Below are 16218 nucleotides of genomic sequence, written 5' to 3'. Positions count from 1 at the left end.
GAGCGGGTCAGAGAAGCAAGAGAGAACCGCAATGTTATAAATAACTTAATGATGCAGTTTAATGCACATGAAATGGTACAAAGTCTTGGTAATGCGGGAAAGGATTTTAAATCAAATAGAGGTTGGTCAGAATGCTTCAAGTGTCAGTAGAGAATTACATAACTGTGCCAGCAGCTTCTATCAGATTATACCGACAAAGTAATTGTGTTTCACCGCTTTGTCACAAGACTTCCAGAGACTGCAACGCTGTGCAGCCTTGAAAGTCGCACGTCAATGAGCAGCTGAGCCACTTGTTTGAGCATGTGACCAGTCAGCTATTATAATACGGGAAGGAAGGGTGGCTAATACGAAACTGTTTGAATATGCTAATATCAATTTTGTGTAAATTAAGTGCAAGTGTAGTTACTATTAAGTGGGTTTTTATGAATATTAATAAATGCAAAATAGTTACTGCTCTTTTTATTCAAATACCAAGATAGACCATTATATTTCACCAAAAAAAAAAGTGGGGGAGTACATACTATAGGTCACAGCACCCTCATTCCATTACTGTCATAATTTCGGATCCAGATTCTACCAGATTCTAATACACTCACCACTTTCTTGCTTCATATTAGGTTTGTTTCCATAGTTGGAAGTCTTTGCTTGACTACAACCACTTTGAACAGGGCTTCTAGGTGAAAGAGTTTCAATTTGAACAACAGGTTTAGATGCAGGTTGCAAATTACATTGCAACTTCATCTGTTGATTCACTGCGCTGGATGACTTCTTGGTTGGAGAAATATCCACTGAAAGCTGGGGGAAAGGAGGTGGTGGCGGGGCCTTCGACTCCTGAAACAAAAGAAAAGATAGAACTTCCTGAGCATGAAACCAATGATACAGTCGAGGATACTCTAAATGAACCTCAAAGTACTGATTCCGTAACCAATAAGGAAATCCACGGTTCTAGCTCTTTAGGCAACCAACTCAATGCTGAAAACATCTTACGGATATGAATTACGAATTTCAGGTAAATAAAATATAATGAAGAATGAGAATATAGCAGAACATCGATGCACTGTTCCCGAAACTGTCGTTTTCCTGTCTCCATCGTTCAATTTATTCAGTCCCAAAAATGTTCCACATAAACCAATATTAAATTTCCCCTCATCTATCGTTCCTCGAACTATCATTTTATCACATCGATCGGCAAAAAAGTCTTTGTCCTCGGACACAAATTTCCCGCATGGTTCGAACGTACGAAAGAAAAATACAAGCAAACATTTTTGAATTTAAAGAGACAGCCGAGTACTCTAGCATATAATAGCGGCAACCTGTTATGCAAGAATATACAAGCGATTACGAGTTGCTAGTCTTGAGCAAGGATCTCGTATGCTGGAGTATTGTGCGCAGATTATTCACGTGCAACCTCACTACGAGCCTCCTGGCGGCAACACTTCTCCTAGACCCATTAACCGGCCCCTAGAAGTGTTCTCATTTACAGGAATTAAAATGGACGCATTGTAAAACTCAAATTTGCCACCATTTCCTGTGTTGCTATTAGCTGGCTAGGACTGAGAGCTTCGTTGGAAGTGAGAAAAGCGTGCAGTTTAAAATAGTCAGGGCGTCTGTCAGGTACGATTTAATTAGTCATAGGGTTATTAATCGCGTCATACCTTGTTATGTGTGTGGGATGCTAGGAGCCTGTTGACTATTTTGTTGTCCCCTGCCCAGTTGTCTTGTTACAATCAGACCTAACTAAGCCAGACCAATAATCTTTTCACTAGCCTGGTCTTGAAACCAATTCCTAAGTTTGCAGCATTACTTAGCCTGCTGTGGTATTGTCCTAGGCGCGCCATCTGGGATATCTAACCTATCGTTCGCGAAAGCTCTACAGAATCTTCACTAAAATACAGGTCATTGCCGTATTATCCACGTATATCATTAATTTGCAATAAGAGAAATGACCTTGAAGATTTTCCAATTACTACGAGATGTAAGGAAAAGTGAAACGAAACGGCGTAAAAGTATATCATGATTGCAAAAGTTTGATACCGTTATGTATAGTGTGAGCATGTCCAGCTCCATGGCTAAATGGTTAGCACGTGTTGGCGTTCAGTTCAAGAGGTCACGATCGGGTCGGTGATTTTAACTGTCGTTGGTTTAATTCAGACAGTTTGGGGGCTGTGTATGTGCGCCGACTTACGCATTAGGATTCATCTTAGATAGAGCCACATTTTCATAAGCGCGTAGATCGCCTATCATGCGACAACTCGAAAGGTCTGCACCCGGCTTTGGAGGTCACACGCCATCATCATCATCATCATCAGTATATTTACATGACAAAAATGTCCAAATACAGTATCCATATTTTATTATTTTTGCTTTCCCCCAATTTTATGTCACTCACATTTATAATTTCCCCGCATTCATCTTCATTCCCCCCCCTTGAAAAATGATGCATCAAGGTTTTACTGTATATTCTTTATTTATTCCTAAAAATTACAATCCTTTCCTTAATCATCATTATCCGGTCGATTAGATTAGCCGTTTGCCTTCAACAAGCGCTAATGTACGTCAATACATTGTTTTACTTAAGCACCACTACGAATGCTAATGTGAGTCAATGCAGGGCAGAGTTTCACTTAGCCCTTATAACTACATTCGTTGTGGAAATTTTTCAAAAATTAAAAAATGCCTGAGAGTATTGAACCAAGGAACACATTACAGAAAGAATTATGTAACTAAGTTTGGCTAGAATTTGAGTCGAAAAGAAAATGAGTGAAGAAACATGGGCTGTTTTCCACAACTGCATTTAGGCCACAGGTGATTTTTGAAATTTTTTGTTTGTTTGTTAGAGCTATCCAAAACTCTCAATTTGAAACCTTTTCAGACCCGTTAGCCATTCAACTTTCGGCACAATTGAGAAAATTGCTTAATTTTATGTTTTTCATAATATGGCGACCTATACTTTGTCTGCTAAGACATATTTTCAACATTAAAAAACAATGAAGGAGAACAGCTCTCATACTGGAGAGGTTAGAACATATACAGGCAGGACTGCAAGTCAGTCCACATAAGTTGCTTCGGAGAGCAGCTCAGGAAACTGGTATTTCACACGCGTCAGCATGTAATGCGACAACATTATTACATTTACGATCTTACTGGACTCATTCAGTCCATAACATGCAGCCTTTAGACTTCATTGCAAGAATAAAATTTTGTAATTGGCTGATGAACAGTGTCCGGCCCTGTAGTCTAGGGGTATCGTGCCTGCCTCGAAACTGAATGCCCCAGGCTCGATTCCCGGCGATGTCAGGAATTTTTTCTTGATCCTGAAGATTGCTTCCAGGTCCTTTTTTTTGCTAGGGGCTTTACGTCGCACCGACACAGATAGGTGTTATGGTGACGATGGGATAGGAAAGGCCTAGGAGTTGGAAGGAAGCGGCCGTGGCCTTAATTAAGCTACAGCCCCAGCATTTGCCTGGTGTGAAAATGGGAAACCACGGAAAACCATCTTCAGGGCTGCCGATAGTGGGATTTGAACCTACTATCTCCCGGATGCAAGCTCACAGCCGCGCACCTCTACGCGCACGGCCAACTCGCCCGGTGCTTCCAGGTCCACTGAAACACAATTACAATTGAGGAGTTATCTGACGGTACGATGGTGACCGCAGTCTAGAAAATCAAGAATAACGACAGAGAGGATTCGTCACATTGGCCATGTGTCACCTTGTAATCTGCAAGTCATCAGGCTGAGCAGTGGTCGCTTGGTATGCCAAGGACCATCAGGGTTGTAGTGACATGGTATTGTGGATTCAAACTTTTTATGAGTGACCAAACATGTCAATATATCAATTCACGGAACATTAGGATCTGGGTTACAGAGAACCAACACATTTTACAGCCGAGACCTCTGCGCGATATGAAAGTGGGTGTATGGTGCGCCATTAGTGCCCGACGAATTACTGGTTCAATATTTTTTCAGGACAATATTAATTCCGAACGTTATATTCACAACATTCTCTAACCATTTTTTGCTGAACTGACTGAAGAAGAAAACAAAGCAGGGCTATTTCCAGCAGGATGGTGTGAATCTATGCGACGGTTACAGGAAGTTTTCGATGATTAGATCATTAACAAAGGCCTACTTCTCCCTCATTTGCCTGATTTACGCACATGCGACTTTTATCTATGGGGATATCTCAAAGGAAAAAGTTTACAGGAATAATTCTCGAACTGCAGAAAAATTAAAAATCTAGATTATGATCACTGTACGTTCCATCAGTGTTCACGAACTGCAAAGTGTGTTTCAAAATCTCATTATAAGATGTGAAACTTGCATCAAAACTCAAGATCACTTTTAACATTTTCTGTAAATACTGGCAAGTTCAGTTTCAATTACTAAGTTGGTTTATTTATTTACTTGTCCTGAACATGTATACTGCTGGTGAGTTCAGTTGTGTTCAGTTTCTATACGCATGATCATGCCGCTTTGTTGAGACAAGCATGTTTGCTTGCCATTGCGGGCACTGTGCTTGCTGTCACCGGTTTTCTGCGCTTCTATGCCTCTGTACTCTGCAATGCAGTCTTAAAATATATTCCCTATATAATAGGATAAACACAATGATAAGCCAGTGTTGACACTCGCTTGTTCCTCTCTGTTACATGTATTATTATTTATCTAAAAACTAGTGAGAGAGGACATTGGAAGAGGGTATTATACTGTTTAATTAAATATTAGTGTAGTTGAGCTTTGGACCAGTCAAATTTGTGTGATTTTATAATGCTGGGTCACTCTGTCTCCAACGGTCTAAAACTTGGATGGCTTGACCTCAGGGCTGCAACTTAAGACCTCAATGATTAACTCAGCACAGAAAATGGACTTTGATAAAAGGAATAAAGGGGGAGGTACTGTTTTTTAATGTAAGTAATTCTGAACACTTTGTAAGATACAGTATTGATTAGGTGAAAAACTAATCCTTCATACTTGTGTGCTTAAACCAGCTAGCCCCCTACATTGCAGCTTGTGTATGGACAATGCAATAAAATGGCAAAGTCAAGCACTGATGATTGAGCAGGGCATAAAACATTGAAACACCAACACCAGTAAGGAGACTAGGAAGATTAGGATAATGAAAAACGCTAATAATTGCACAGACCTTAATGACTGTGAACACAACATCTACCGATGTGTCACACATCACCGCAAAACTGACATGATAACCAACATCGCTACAGCATTAACAAGAAAATAGCAAATTAACATACATACATACATACATACATGCATAATCATTATAGACTGTTATGCCTTTCAGGATTCAGTCTGCAAGCCTCTGTCAATTTACTAAACGTCGCCACAATCCTTGATTTGCAACTAGTGTTGTGGCCTCATTCAGCTCTATACCTCTTATCTTTAAATCGTTAGGAACCGAGTCTAACCATCGTCGTCTTGGTCTTCCTCTACTTCTCTTACCTTTCACAGCAGAGTCCAATATTCTCCTAGGTAACCCATCCTCCTCCATTCGCCTCACATCACCCCACCACCGAAGCCGGTTTATCCGTACAGCTTCATCCATTGAGTTCATTCCTAAATTAGCCTTTATATCCTCATTCCGAGTACCCTCTTGCCATTGTTCCCACCTGTTTGTACCAGCAATCATTCTTGCTACTTTCATGTCTGTTACTTCTAACTTATAAGATATCCTGAATCCACCCAGCTTTCGCTCCTGTAAAGCAAAGTTGGTCTGAAAACAGACCGATGTAAAGATAGTTTGGTCTGGGAGCTCACTTCCTTGTTACAGAATACTGTTGATCGCAACGGCGAGCTCACTGCATTAGCTTTACGACACCTTGATTCAATCTCACTTGTTATATTACCATCCTGGGAGAACACACAACCTAAATACTTTAAATTATCAACATGTTCTAGCTTTGTATCACCAATCTGACATCCAATTCTGTTGAATTTCTTACCTACTGACATCAATTTAGTCTTCGAGAGGCTAATTTTCATACCATACTCATTGCACCTATTTTCAAGTTCCAAGATATTAGACTACAGGCTTTCAGCACAATCTGCCATTAAGACTAAGTCGTCAGCATAGGCCAAACTGCTTACTACATTTCTACCTAACTGAATCCCACCCTGCCATTTTATACCTTTCAGCAGACGATCCATGTAAACTATGAACAGCAAAGATGAAAGATTACAGCCTTGTCTAACCCCTGTAAGTACCCTGAACCAAGAACTCATTCTACCATCAATTCTCACTGAAGCCCAATTGTCAACATAAATGCCTTTGATTGATTTTAATAATCTACTTTTAATTCCATAGTCCCCCAGTATGGCAAACATCTTTTCCCTCGGTACCCTGTTATATGCTTTCTCTAGATCTATGAAACAAACACAACTGCCTATTCCTCTCGTGGCATTTTTCAATTACCTGTCGCATACTGAAAATCTGATCCTGACGGCCTCTCTGTGGTCTGAAACCACACTGGTTTTCATCAAACTGATTGAACGACTGATTGTACCCTCCCTTCCAAGATGCCAGTGAATACTTTGCCTGGTACACTAATCAATGAGATTCCTCGATAGTTGTTGCAATCCTTCCTGTTCCCTTGCTTATAGATAGGTGCAATTACTGCTTTTGCCTTCCCACTATACTTCACCATTTCAGGTCTAATTTCATCTATTCCTGCTACCTTATGACAATGGAGTTTATTTACCATCTTTTCCACTTCCTCAAGCATAATTTCACCAACATTTTCCTCCTCCCCATGAGCTTGGTTGTTCACAACACCACCAGGATGATTTCCTTTTACATTGAGAAGATGTTCAAAATATTCCCTCCACCTCTCCAGTGATTCCCTGGGTTCTATTATGAGTTCAACTGAATTACTCAAAACACTGTTCATTTCCTTTTTCCCTCCCTTCCTAAGATTCTTTATTACTGTCCAGAAAGGTTTCCCTGCTGCTTGACTTAGCCTTTCCAGGTTGTTACCAAAATCTTCCCATGACTTCTTTTTGGATTCAACAACTATTTGTTTCGCTCTGTTTCTTTCATCTACATACAAATCCCTGTCTGCTTCTGCCCTTGTTTGGAGCCATTTCTGATAAGCCTTCTTTTTACGTTTACAAGCTGCTCTCACTTCATCATTCCACCAAGCTGTTCGCCTTTTCCCATCTTTACACACAGTTCTTCCTAGGCATTCCCTTGCCGTTTCTACTACAGCATCCCTGTATGCCACCCATTCACTTTCTATATCCTGAACCTGCTTACTGTCTACTCTTCAAAACTTCTCACTAATCATATCCATGTACTTCTGTCTAATTTCCTCATCCTGAAGACTTTATACCCTTATTCGTTTGCAGACAGATTTCACTTTCTCTACCCTAGGCCTAGAGATACTTAGTTCACTACAGATCAGATAGTGGTCTGCATCATCAAAAAATCCCCGGAAAACTCATACATTCCTAACAGATTTCCTGAATTCGAAGTCGGTTAAGATATAGTCTATTATGGATCTGGTACCCCTAGCCTCCCACATGTAGCGGTGAATAGCCTTATGCTTGAAGAATGTATTCGTAACAGCTAAACCCATACTAGCACAGAAGTCCAGCAAACGCTTCCCATTCCCATTAGCTTCCATATCTTCCCCACATTTACCAATCACCGTTTCGTATTCTTCAGTTCTATTCCTAACTCTCCCATTGAAATCGCCCATTAGCACTATTCTATCCTTGCTGTTGACCCTGACCACGATGTCACTCAGTGCTTCATAAAACTTGTCAACTTCATCCTCATCTGCACCCTCACATGGTGAATACACGGACACAATTCTAGTCCTAATTCCTCCAACTGACAAATCTACCCACATAATTCGCTCATTTACGTGCCTAACAGAAACTATATTGCGTGCAATGGTATTCCTGATAAAAGAGCCCTATCCCAGACTCTGCCCTTCCCTTTCTAACACCCGTCAAGTACACTTTATAATCTCCTGCCTCTTCCTCGTTATCTCCCCTTACCCGAACATCACTTACTCCTAGCACATCCAGATGCATCCTCTTTGCTGACTCAGCCAGTTCTACTTTCTTTCTTCCATAACCCCATTAATATTTATAGCTCCCCATCGAATTACATTTCGTTCGCCAAGTTGTTTCCAAGGAGTCCCTCGCCTGTCAAATGGGAGTGGGACTCCGTTACTCCCATAGGTCCGAGGCTTGCTTAAAATGTTCTGAGCTCGGTAAATTCATGAAGCAGGATGCTACCCTACTTGCACATAGTCCAAGTGAGGATCTCTCCTCTAACAGGTTATGGACCACCGGTGGATTGTATAGTCCTTGCCGCCTGAGCACAAGGAGGGCCACGACTCAGAATATGTCCGAGATGCCCACTCCCATTCCATAGCAACTGGTATCCCGACTCTCAGGACCACTTACTAGGTCACTCAGCCGTTGCTCATGGTTCACGAACTAGGACGTGACTACAGTAACCCACAAACATGAACAGACTCATTAAAAAAGAAAATGCAGGCAGAGCTACTGAGCAACTGGACACAGTAACCTTGCAGTAGAACTGCAACAGACTGGTTAACAATAAGGAAATATCTGTCAAATGTGCTAATAACTGCTAAGCAATAATGGTCTGCAAATGTGTTTCTGACAAATAGATTAGTAAAATTGTCTAAATGTCTAAAAACCAGATTGGATATGTAAAATATTACACCACAATTGCATGGCTCCTAGAGAAACGCACAGAGAAGAGGCTCCTCCGATTTCAATCTTTTGGACCTCAAGAAGGCCTCTGATCACGTATCACACGACTGGATTTGGACAGAACCTCTAGAGAATGGTGACCCAGACAAACTTTCCAGTTGACTTCAACAGCTTTATGCAGTGCTAAGATGCTACGTCCAAGCCATTGAAAGAGTATCAGTGTAACTTACCCACTACAATAAGCAAACATCATCACGTGATGGAAACTTATGGAAAACCTACACCAATCAATATATCTCGGACACTTCTCTATTGTGATATCTTGCTGGCTGCCAAAAGCAAGCTCAATCTTTGACAGCAAACTTGGATATGGAATGACTGATTGGCACTACTTGGACCGAATCTCAACACCAGCAAACAAATATATCATCAGCCTACACAAGAATGGAAAAAATACAAACTGATAGGGACAACCTGCTTTTGAGTGATGAAGTTAAAATATCTTAGGTTATTGACGAAGGCCAGGTGAACATAAGGATCAATGCCGCCAGGACAAAGTGAAAAAAGGTGACATGAACAATCTGCAACTGCCAAACAAAAGACCAAAGACGAAAGACCAACTCAGGTCAAATGTCTACCCCACTGGTGTTCACCCAGCCACATGTCTCACTAGGTTGGTGTGCTTTTCCAAAACAAGACGTAAGAAAACAATTGCCAAGAAAATCTGCAAAAGTCAAATACTAAGGTACAGACATGTGCAGTGAGCAGGAAGCATAGCAAGCTTGTAATTCTACATGACTCAATGATACGATCATAGCTATGCGACCGGCAGTTTCACATAGAATATCAACCTCAGGGACATTACCTCCCATCCCAAAAATTCCACATGCCTTGTCTGGTATTCAAACCACATCCACCTTTGTAAGAAGCCCCATGATGTCTTTTGGATATCATGATACGCTTATGAACAGAACCCGATATGACCACAAAGATGGTATATATACTGGAAATCAATGGAAGGAGACTCATGTGACAAGCTGAGAAAGAACGGGCCGACATGCTACACAACTAGGTGAACTTAAATCTACATTTTGACATGGTCCATGACTGTATCAAATGGGGACAGACGAACAGAAAACCACTTGGCAGTACAGATGCTGAAGGAAATTATTGAAAAACGAAATGTATTTTTTAGTAGCGAGAATGTGGAAGGGGTTATCACAGATGTTTGCAAACTGGACAGATTTGGTGTACCAAAATGCATTCATTATCTAGAAGGAACAAGATGGAATATTTCTGACTGAATTTTCAACCAAAACTTGCTCTAGTATATATCCTTGAAGAATGGGTACATCCTACAGCCTCCATGACTGGTAAGTCACGTTGTCACGGAAATTCTACTTATCTCCAGTTTCAAGGAACCCTCACAGGAGATAAAATGTTTTTTCAGCTAGTAAGAGGAAAAGTAGGGACATGAACAGTGCCTTTCAATAGGTCTTGTGTATTAGTGTATACCTTGCTTCTCCTGGTTAATTGTTTGGGGACATACAATATACATAGAAATATAAATAATGCTTGGAAGCCATTCGTCAAATGTAATAATTACATCACAACGTAAACAAATTTCAGTACAAAATAGTTATAACATTCAATTAAAAGTTTATACTTCCATAATCAATGACTAGTTAGCCATGAAAACCACATCTGAAGTATGATGTAAAACTAATACATACTTTGGCACGCACCTGAAATGAGCTCGTAGCTTCCTGCTCTTTACAGGCATTTGTTAAATCTGGTACTTCCTTTCTACCTTCTTCAGAAGATATCTGCTTGTTTTTGTTCCATCTATTAAGCAACAGTTCCATATCTTTTTGACGCTCTAACTGCAAATTGTGATTTACAGACCTGTCATGACTGGCCACTGTACCACTTTCAAATAACTTGCGATGAGCCATCACCACATTTGGAGCAGTATTTTCTGTAAAATAAATTTTAAGTTGAAAATTCATGTCAAAAAACAAAGAACGTGTGCCATGTAAAATGAAAATTTAAACATGCAAGAGAGTTCCTCTCTGATGTAGTGATACTTTCAATTCCCTCAAAGCTTTAATACAAATCATTGTATACAAACATCAATACATTTCTTTCAAACCAAATTTAAAGTGCTGCGAATGGAATGTGAACTATTTCAAAGGGTCGATGATGATATCGTAAGAAGTGGAATTAGAAGAAAAATTCAATTTTTTTGTTATTGGAATGAACCACTTACATTATGCAAAGTATTACACAGTGTGAATAATGGTAACTCTTTACCCACTTTCAGTTTAACTACACTGTATAGGCTTTTCTAAGACATAGGCATCTAATTGTTAAAAAGGAACATAAACCTCTACTAATGGATGGGGAAGGTATTGTGTTATGGAGAAGGAAATATTAGCGTGAAGTTAGAAATTATTGTCCAGATGGTCACAAAATAATTATTTGGATAAAACGTGGCTTAATGAAGGACACACACTTCATAGCTATACATGAAAATAATAATAACAACAACCATAATCGTAAAATAATAATAATAATAATAATAATAATAATAATAATAATAATAATAATCATGATCATTAAAAAAAATCATAATAACCATAATAATTAAAGCTCAATTTCTGCATTCGTTACCCATGAGTGAGATACTATTGTTTTCAAGTTATAGCTGTTATCGCACTTGCATCAAAGTATGAAAACCAAAAGAAACTCCAAAGGTAGATATTTCCTTTTTAGAAATATAACTGAAGTTGCCGACGAGATATCTCGGGCACAGCAGTGTAAGGGTTAAGCGTGTATACAATCTTATATGAAATCTTAACTTATAGAAGTTACTGGAAGTGTCATCCCTCAGAATGTCATAAACACCATTAGGATTTTCTGCACACCAATAGTGATAGTTACAACTGTTCACACGACTATTAAGATGAAACCCGTCCTCATCCGAAAAGAACACAAGTCATGGGTCGAATAAACGATCATTCAATGATGCAAGATACCACTCTCAATATCTCATTCTTGTGGCTGGATCAGCAGGTTTTAAACAATGGGCCCGTGTAAACCTGTATGGTTTGATGTGTAACAGCTTTGTAGGTCTGTGTGCAGAAGAAACCGAAACCCCCACGTGTGCTAATGTTGGGAGTGATTTAATCGGCGACCGTTCAAGATTCACACCAATGTCATCTAGTCTTTCCTCTTTTAATACTGTTTGTGTGTGCTCAAGTTTTTCATTGAGCAGTGAGCCAGAAGTTTCAAATTTATTTACAATTACGTGAATCTGTGCACATGAAGAGCATGAAATTGCTTAACAAATGCAATGTGCCCCGTCGAGACAACATGAAATTAAAATGACTTTTACATATGAAAATACGGTGTTGCAATGATAACTGTCTGACCATGTTAACAGCTGAGATTCAGACTGGGTATTGATGCTAGGTCGAATACGTGCACGCTCCTTGCAAGGTCAAGAACTAAGCATGCACCTGCCATACGCTGCTTGGGTCTCAGAGTAGAAGCGCCACTGGATGGTCTGGGTTTATAAGAGAGACCCTGTAGATAGTCTGGAATCTTAACCTGCCAGTGACAACAGCAATGCTTTACCTCTTAACAGAGTAGCACAGTGGTAATTTTACATAAATATATATGAAAATGATCAGAAACATACTAAAGATAGGAGCACTTCTATTTTTTGCCAAACAGAGGAATGTCTTGAAAGACAGAAAAATATTTATGAGAACTTATGGCAATATTCTTTAGCATGAAGATTTAAATATTAAAAATATAAACAAAACTTACGTGTCTTTGGGGATTCCTTCACAGGTTCCTGCTTGGTTGGAGAAGTTGACAAGTATCCTCTAATTCCACCAACAAATGATCTCTCAGGGAGTCTTCCTCTTTCAGGTGATTTATTTATAACAGGTTTCTTGTTAGGACTAACATTTCCTAGGCATCTGGCAGGAACTGGCATGGAGAATGGAGCTTTTGGTAACAGTGCTTGACCTTTATTGCGCTCGAAGAGAGCTAACCTTTCCGAAACAGACAATTCTGCTGGATCTTTGCCAGATCTCTTTGTAGGACTTGTTTCAAATAAAGAAGCTTTATTAAGTACTGATCCTGACTTAGGTGATCCATGTGCATTAAACTTTTGAGGGCTCGTAGCACTTCTTATACCCATGTGAGGAACATGTTTCCATTGACTGTCTCCTTTCCTTGATGCTTGAACATCAACACTTGCTAAATGACTGGAAGAGCTACGTAGACCTGTTGTACCCATTACTGGACTTCCCGTTCTCTTACTGCACTCCGTATTTTGAGGTAAATATTTCTTTGGAGAAGAAGGTTCCACTTCCTCTTTGAGGCTAGTCACTTTTGTAGGCACAGACGAATTCTCGGTAGATGAGGAAGTTGCCTCTTCCTTATCCTGTGAAGAATTTTTGGAATAATCATATACGAGACGGGAATTAGATACAGTGCGTGAAAATCCTTGGGCCTCCTGTAAAACCAGACAGATGGGGGACACTGTTGTAGCTGTCCCTAGCAAAAAGCACAACAATATTTATAAGAAAGAGAAAAATAGTACAACAATTAGTCTTAAGAAAAAGAACCACCACCACATAATATTCATTCACCATTCCACAAATAGTCTATTCTCTATCGATAGAAAATAAAGGATGAATAAATCAAGTGCATTAAAATTGCCCTTTGGGAGTGGCCATCTCATCATAGTAGACTAAAAAATGAAAATTGCACTTTTAAACTAGCCTTGAAAAAGACTAGGGAATTCCCTAGAAGTGATGCACAGTTCTTTTGCAGGGGGAGCTGTGGGAAGTGAACAATAGAGAACATTAAGAAAGTGGCAATTATCAACCTCGTATCACTGACTGAAACGTCAGAAGAGGTGATTGACTTTACGGAGATGGAGAATGTAGCTACGATGTGATTAAGATTAACTGGAGAGGAAAAGGAAAGAAGTTGAAGAAGGGATACAGTCTCTACTGGAGTAGAGGACATAAGGCAAAGAATGGACAGGGCATAGTAACCAACAAGATCTTAGATGAGTATGACTGAGCGAGTTGGCCGTGTGGTTAGAGGCGCGCAGCTGTGAGCTTTGCATCCAGGAGATAGTGGGTTTGAATCCAACTGCCGGCAGCCCTGCCCATTTTCACACCAGGCAATTAAGGCCACAGCCGCTTCCTTCCAACACCTAGGTCTTTCCTAACCCATCATCGCCATAAGACATATGTGTCAGTGCAACGTAAAGCCACTAGAAAAAAACAAAAAAAAAAAAAAAAAAAAAAAAATTTAGTATGAAGATAACGTGGACATGTAAGTAATATAATAATCGAGATACAGTTAAGGACATAAAATGGAGTAAAGGATTTTGTGCAACTGTATGCACTCCAGAATAGATGAAACGATGATATGGACAAATACCTGGACACACTTGAGAGAGAAATAAAGAATATGGAACTGACCGTCACAGACTTTAATGCAATGGCAGGTTGCGACAGAAAAGGAACGGAAGAAGAAGCTGGACCTCTTGAAAATGGAAAGAGGAATGAATAGAGAGAAAAGTTGGTGGATTTTTGTGTGAGAAATTAGTTAAATGTGGACAATAGAAAGATTGCAAGATATGAATGAGGAAACAGAAGGATAAAGATAGTAAGCGATTACTTCTTGGTGGAAAGGGCAAACTGTAGCCAAACTGTAACAACCCCATCACAAGTAGCCTTTAATGAAGACCACAGAGTAGTGGTAACAAAAAGAAATAAGAGAAAAAAATAAAGGTATGGAAATTAAAAGATAGGGAATTAAAACAAAAAATACAAAATGAATTGAAACAACACATACCCGGACCTGAGGTGGAGAGTGTAAAAATGAAATAGTGCATATTCAAGAAGGCATTCGTAAGTCGTGCAGTGTGGCTGTGGCAGAATAACTAAAACAGTGAAATACCCCCCCCCCCATGGTGCAATGAGAGGGTAAAGGATGCAGTACAAAATAAGAAAAGGCATGGCAATTACGGAATAGGGATAAAATGGAAGTAGAATGAAGTATCATCAGTAAATGAAGAGTAGGTACAAGGAAGTAATAAGTGAAGAAAAGTTGGGAAGGATTAACACAAGAGTTGGAGGAGGATGTGTATACCAGTAAAAGGATCGTATATGGACTTTTAAGAAGGGAGAGAGAAAGTCAATACTAAGCAGGTCAAAGGGAAAGGACAGATAATAACACAACCAGAAGAAATACGGAAAAAATTGATTACTTTGCAAAACTCCTGAATATGAGAAGGGGAGTAAATGAGATGATAGAGGTAGAGAGTGAGAAGACAGAATCTGGGAGCGAACTCACAATAGAAAAAGTGGTAACTACTGTTAAACGAATGATAGTAAAATGTACATTCCCACCATTAAGGGAATCAGACCTAGATTTTCTATGGTTATTCACTCCAAGATCCAGACATTCAAAATAACTCTCAAAGATATTCTTAATGCAGCAACATGGTGATACCGTATAATCCTGAATACCACCCGCCACCGAATAAGACCCGCACCCTAAATTAGAGACGGCAAAATACGGGGGGGGAAAAAAACCTTGCATACCTATTTAATTTTCTTCAAATATACCACAAACATAAATTCAAACAGCTTGCAATTAATAAAATCATCACAAAAATCTTAAATAAAATCGGTCCAATACTCAGATCATTCACAATTCACCGTCGTCATCAGAAGTTTCACCATAGGAACTTTCCTCGCTGGCATCTTTCCACAAATAATCGTCCTCACTACTGTCCACTGAATTTGAAATTCCACATTTCTTAAAGCTTTTGTACACTAGATCATTGGGAATGCGCCCATGCGGTCTTGATCCAGCTGCATATTAGTCCCACATTAGGCCGCTTTACTTGTCCAGTTGGTGTTAATGTGTGCTCACCATCAGACATCCATTCGGTGTACAACTGTTTCATTACAGTTTTGAAAGGCCGGTTCACGCACACATCCAACGGCTCTAGAATAGAAGTGAGTCCTCCGGGAATTATCGCAAGATCGGTTTTTCTTTTCCTCATCATATCTTTTACGGCGTCAGTTGTATGTCCTTGGTAACTGTCCAGCACAAGCATGTTTCGATTCTGTAACAAAGTTCCCGGGCAACGTTGCCAAATGCACTTCACCCAGTCCTCAACTAACGCACTGACCATCCAGCCGGACTCGTGTTCTAACAATAACACCGGATGGCAAGTTTCCTTTCGGAAGAGTTTTCCTTTTCAGAACCACATCAGGAGGGAGTTTGGTTCCATCCGCTAACACGCACAACATTACCATGCATCGTTGCTTTTCGTTACCACCGTTCTGATGAATACACTTTTAGAACCCTTCGTATCCACTGTATTTTCCAACAGCATTTCAAAATAGACAGGTGTCTGGTCAGCATTCCCAATTTGCGACAGCAAATAAGAATTTTGCTTCCAC

The 16218-nt window shown here is 39.8% G+C and overlaps 1 protein-coding gene across 1 annotated transcript in view; it reads right to left on the bottom strand.

Annotated features, from left to right (window-relative positions):
• The window catches only part of LOC136875936 (anillin-like), a 332763-nt gene that overhangs the window by 205682 nt on the left and 110863 nt on the right, over nt 1–16218 (bottom strand). Inside the window, exons 6-8 of the mRNA XM_068228263.1 lie at nt 12542–13238; nt 10441–10685; nt 597–831 (exon numbers count right to left, since the gene is read on the bottom strand). Of these exons, the coding sequence (XP_068084364.1) occupies nt 597–831; nt 10441–10685; nt 12542–13238 (1177 nt within the window). The remainder of the gene's footprint in view (nt 1–596; nt 832–10440; nt 10686–12541; nt 13239–16218) is intronic.

The sequence above is a fragment of the Anabrus simplex genome, chromosome 6 (assembly GCF_040414725.1).
Source record: "Anabrus simplex isolate iqAnaSimp1 chromosome 6, ASM4041472v1, whole genome shotgun sequence".
Lineage (NCBI taxonomy): Eukaryota > Metazoa > Arthropoda > Insecta > Orthoptera > Tettigoniidae > Anabrus > Anabrus simplex.
The sequence above is the reverse complement of the archived record's forward strand: the minus strand, read 5'-3'. Positions and strand labels throughout refer to the sequence as shown.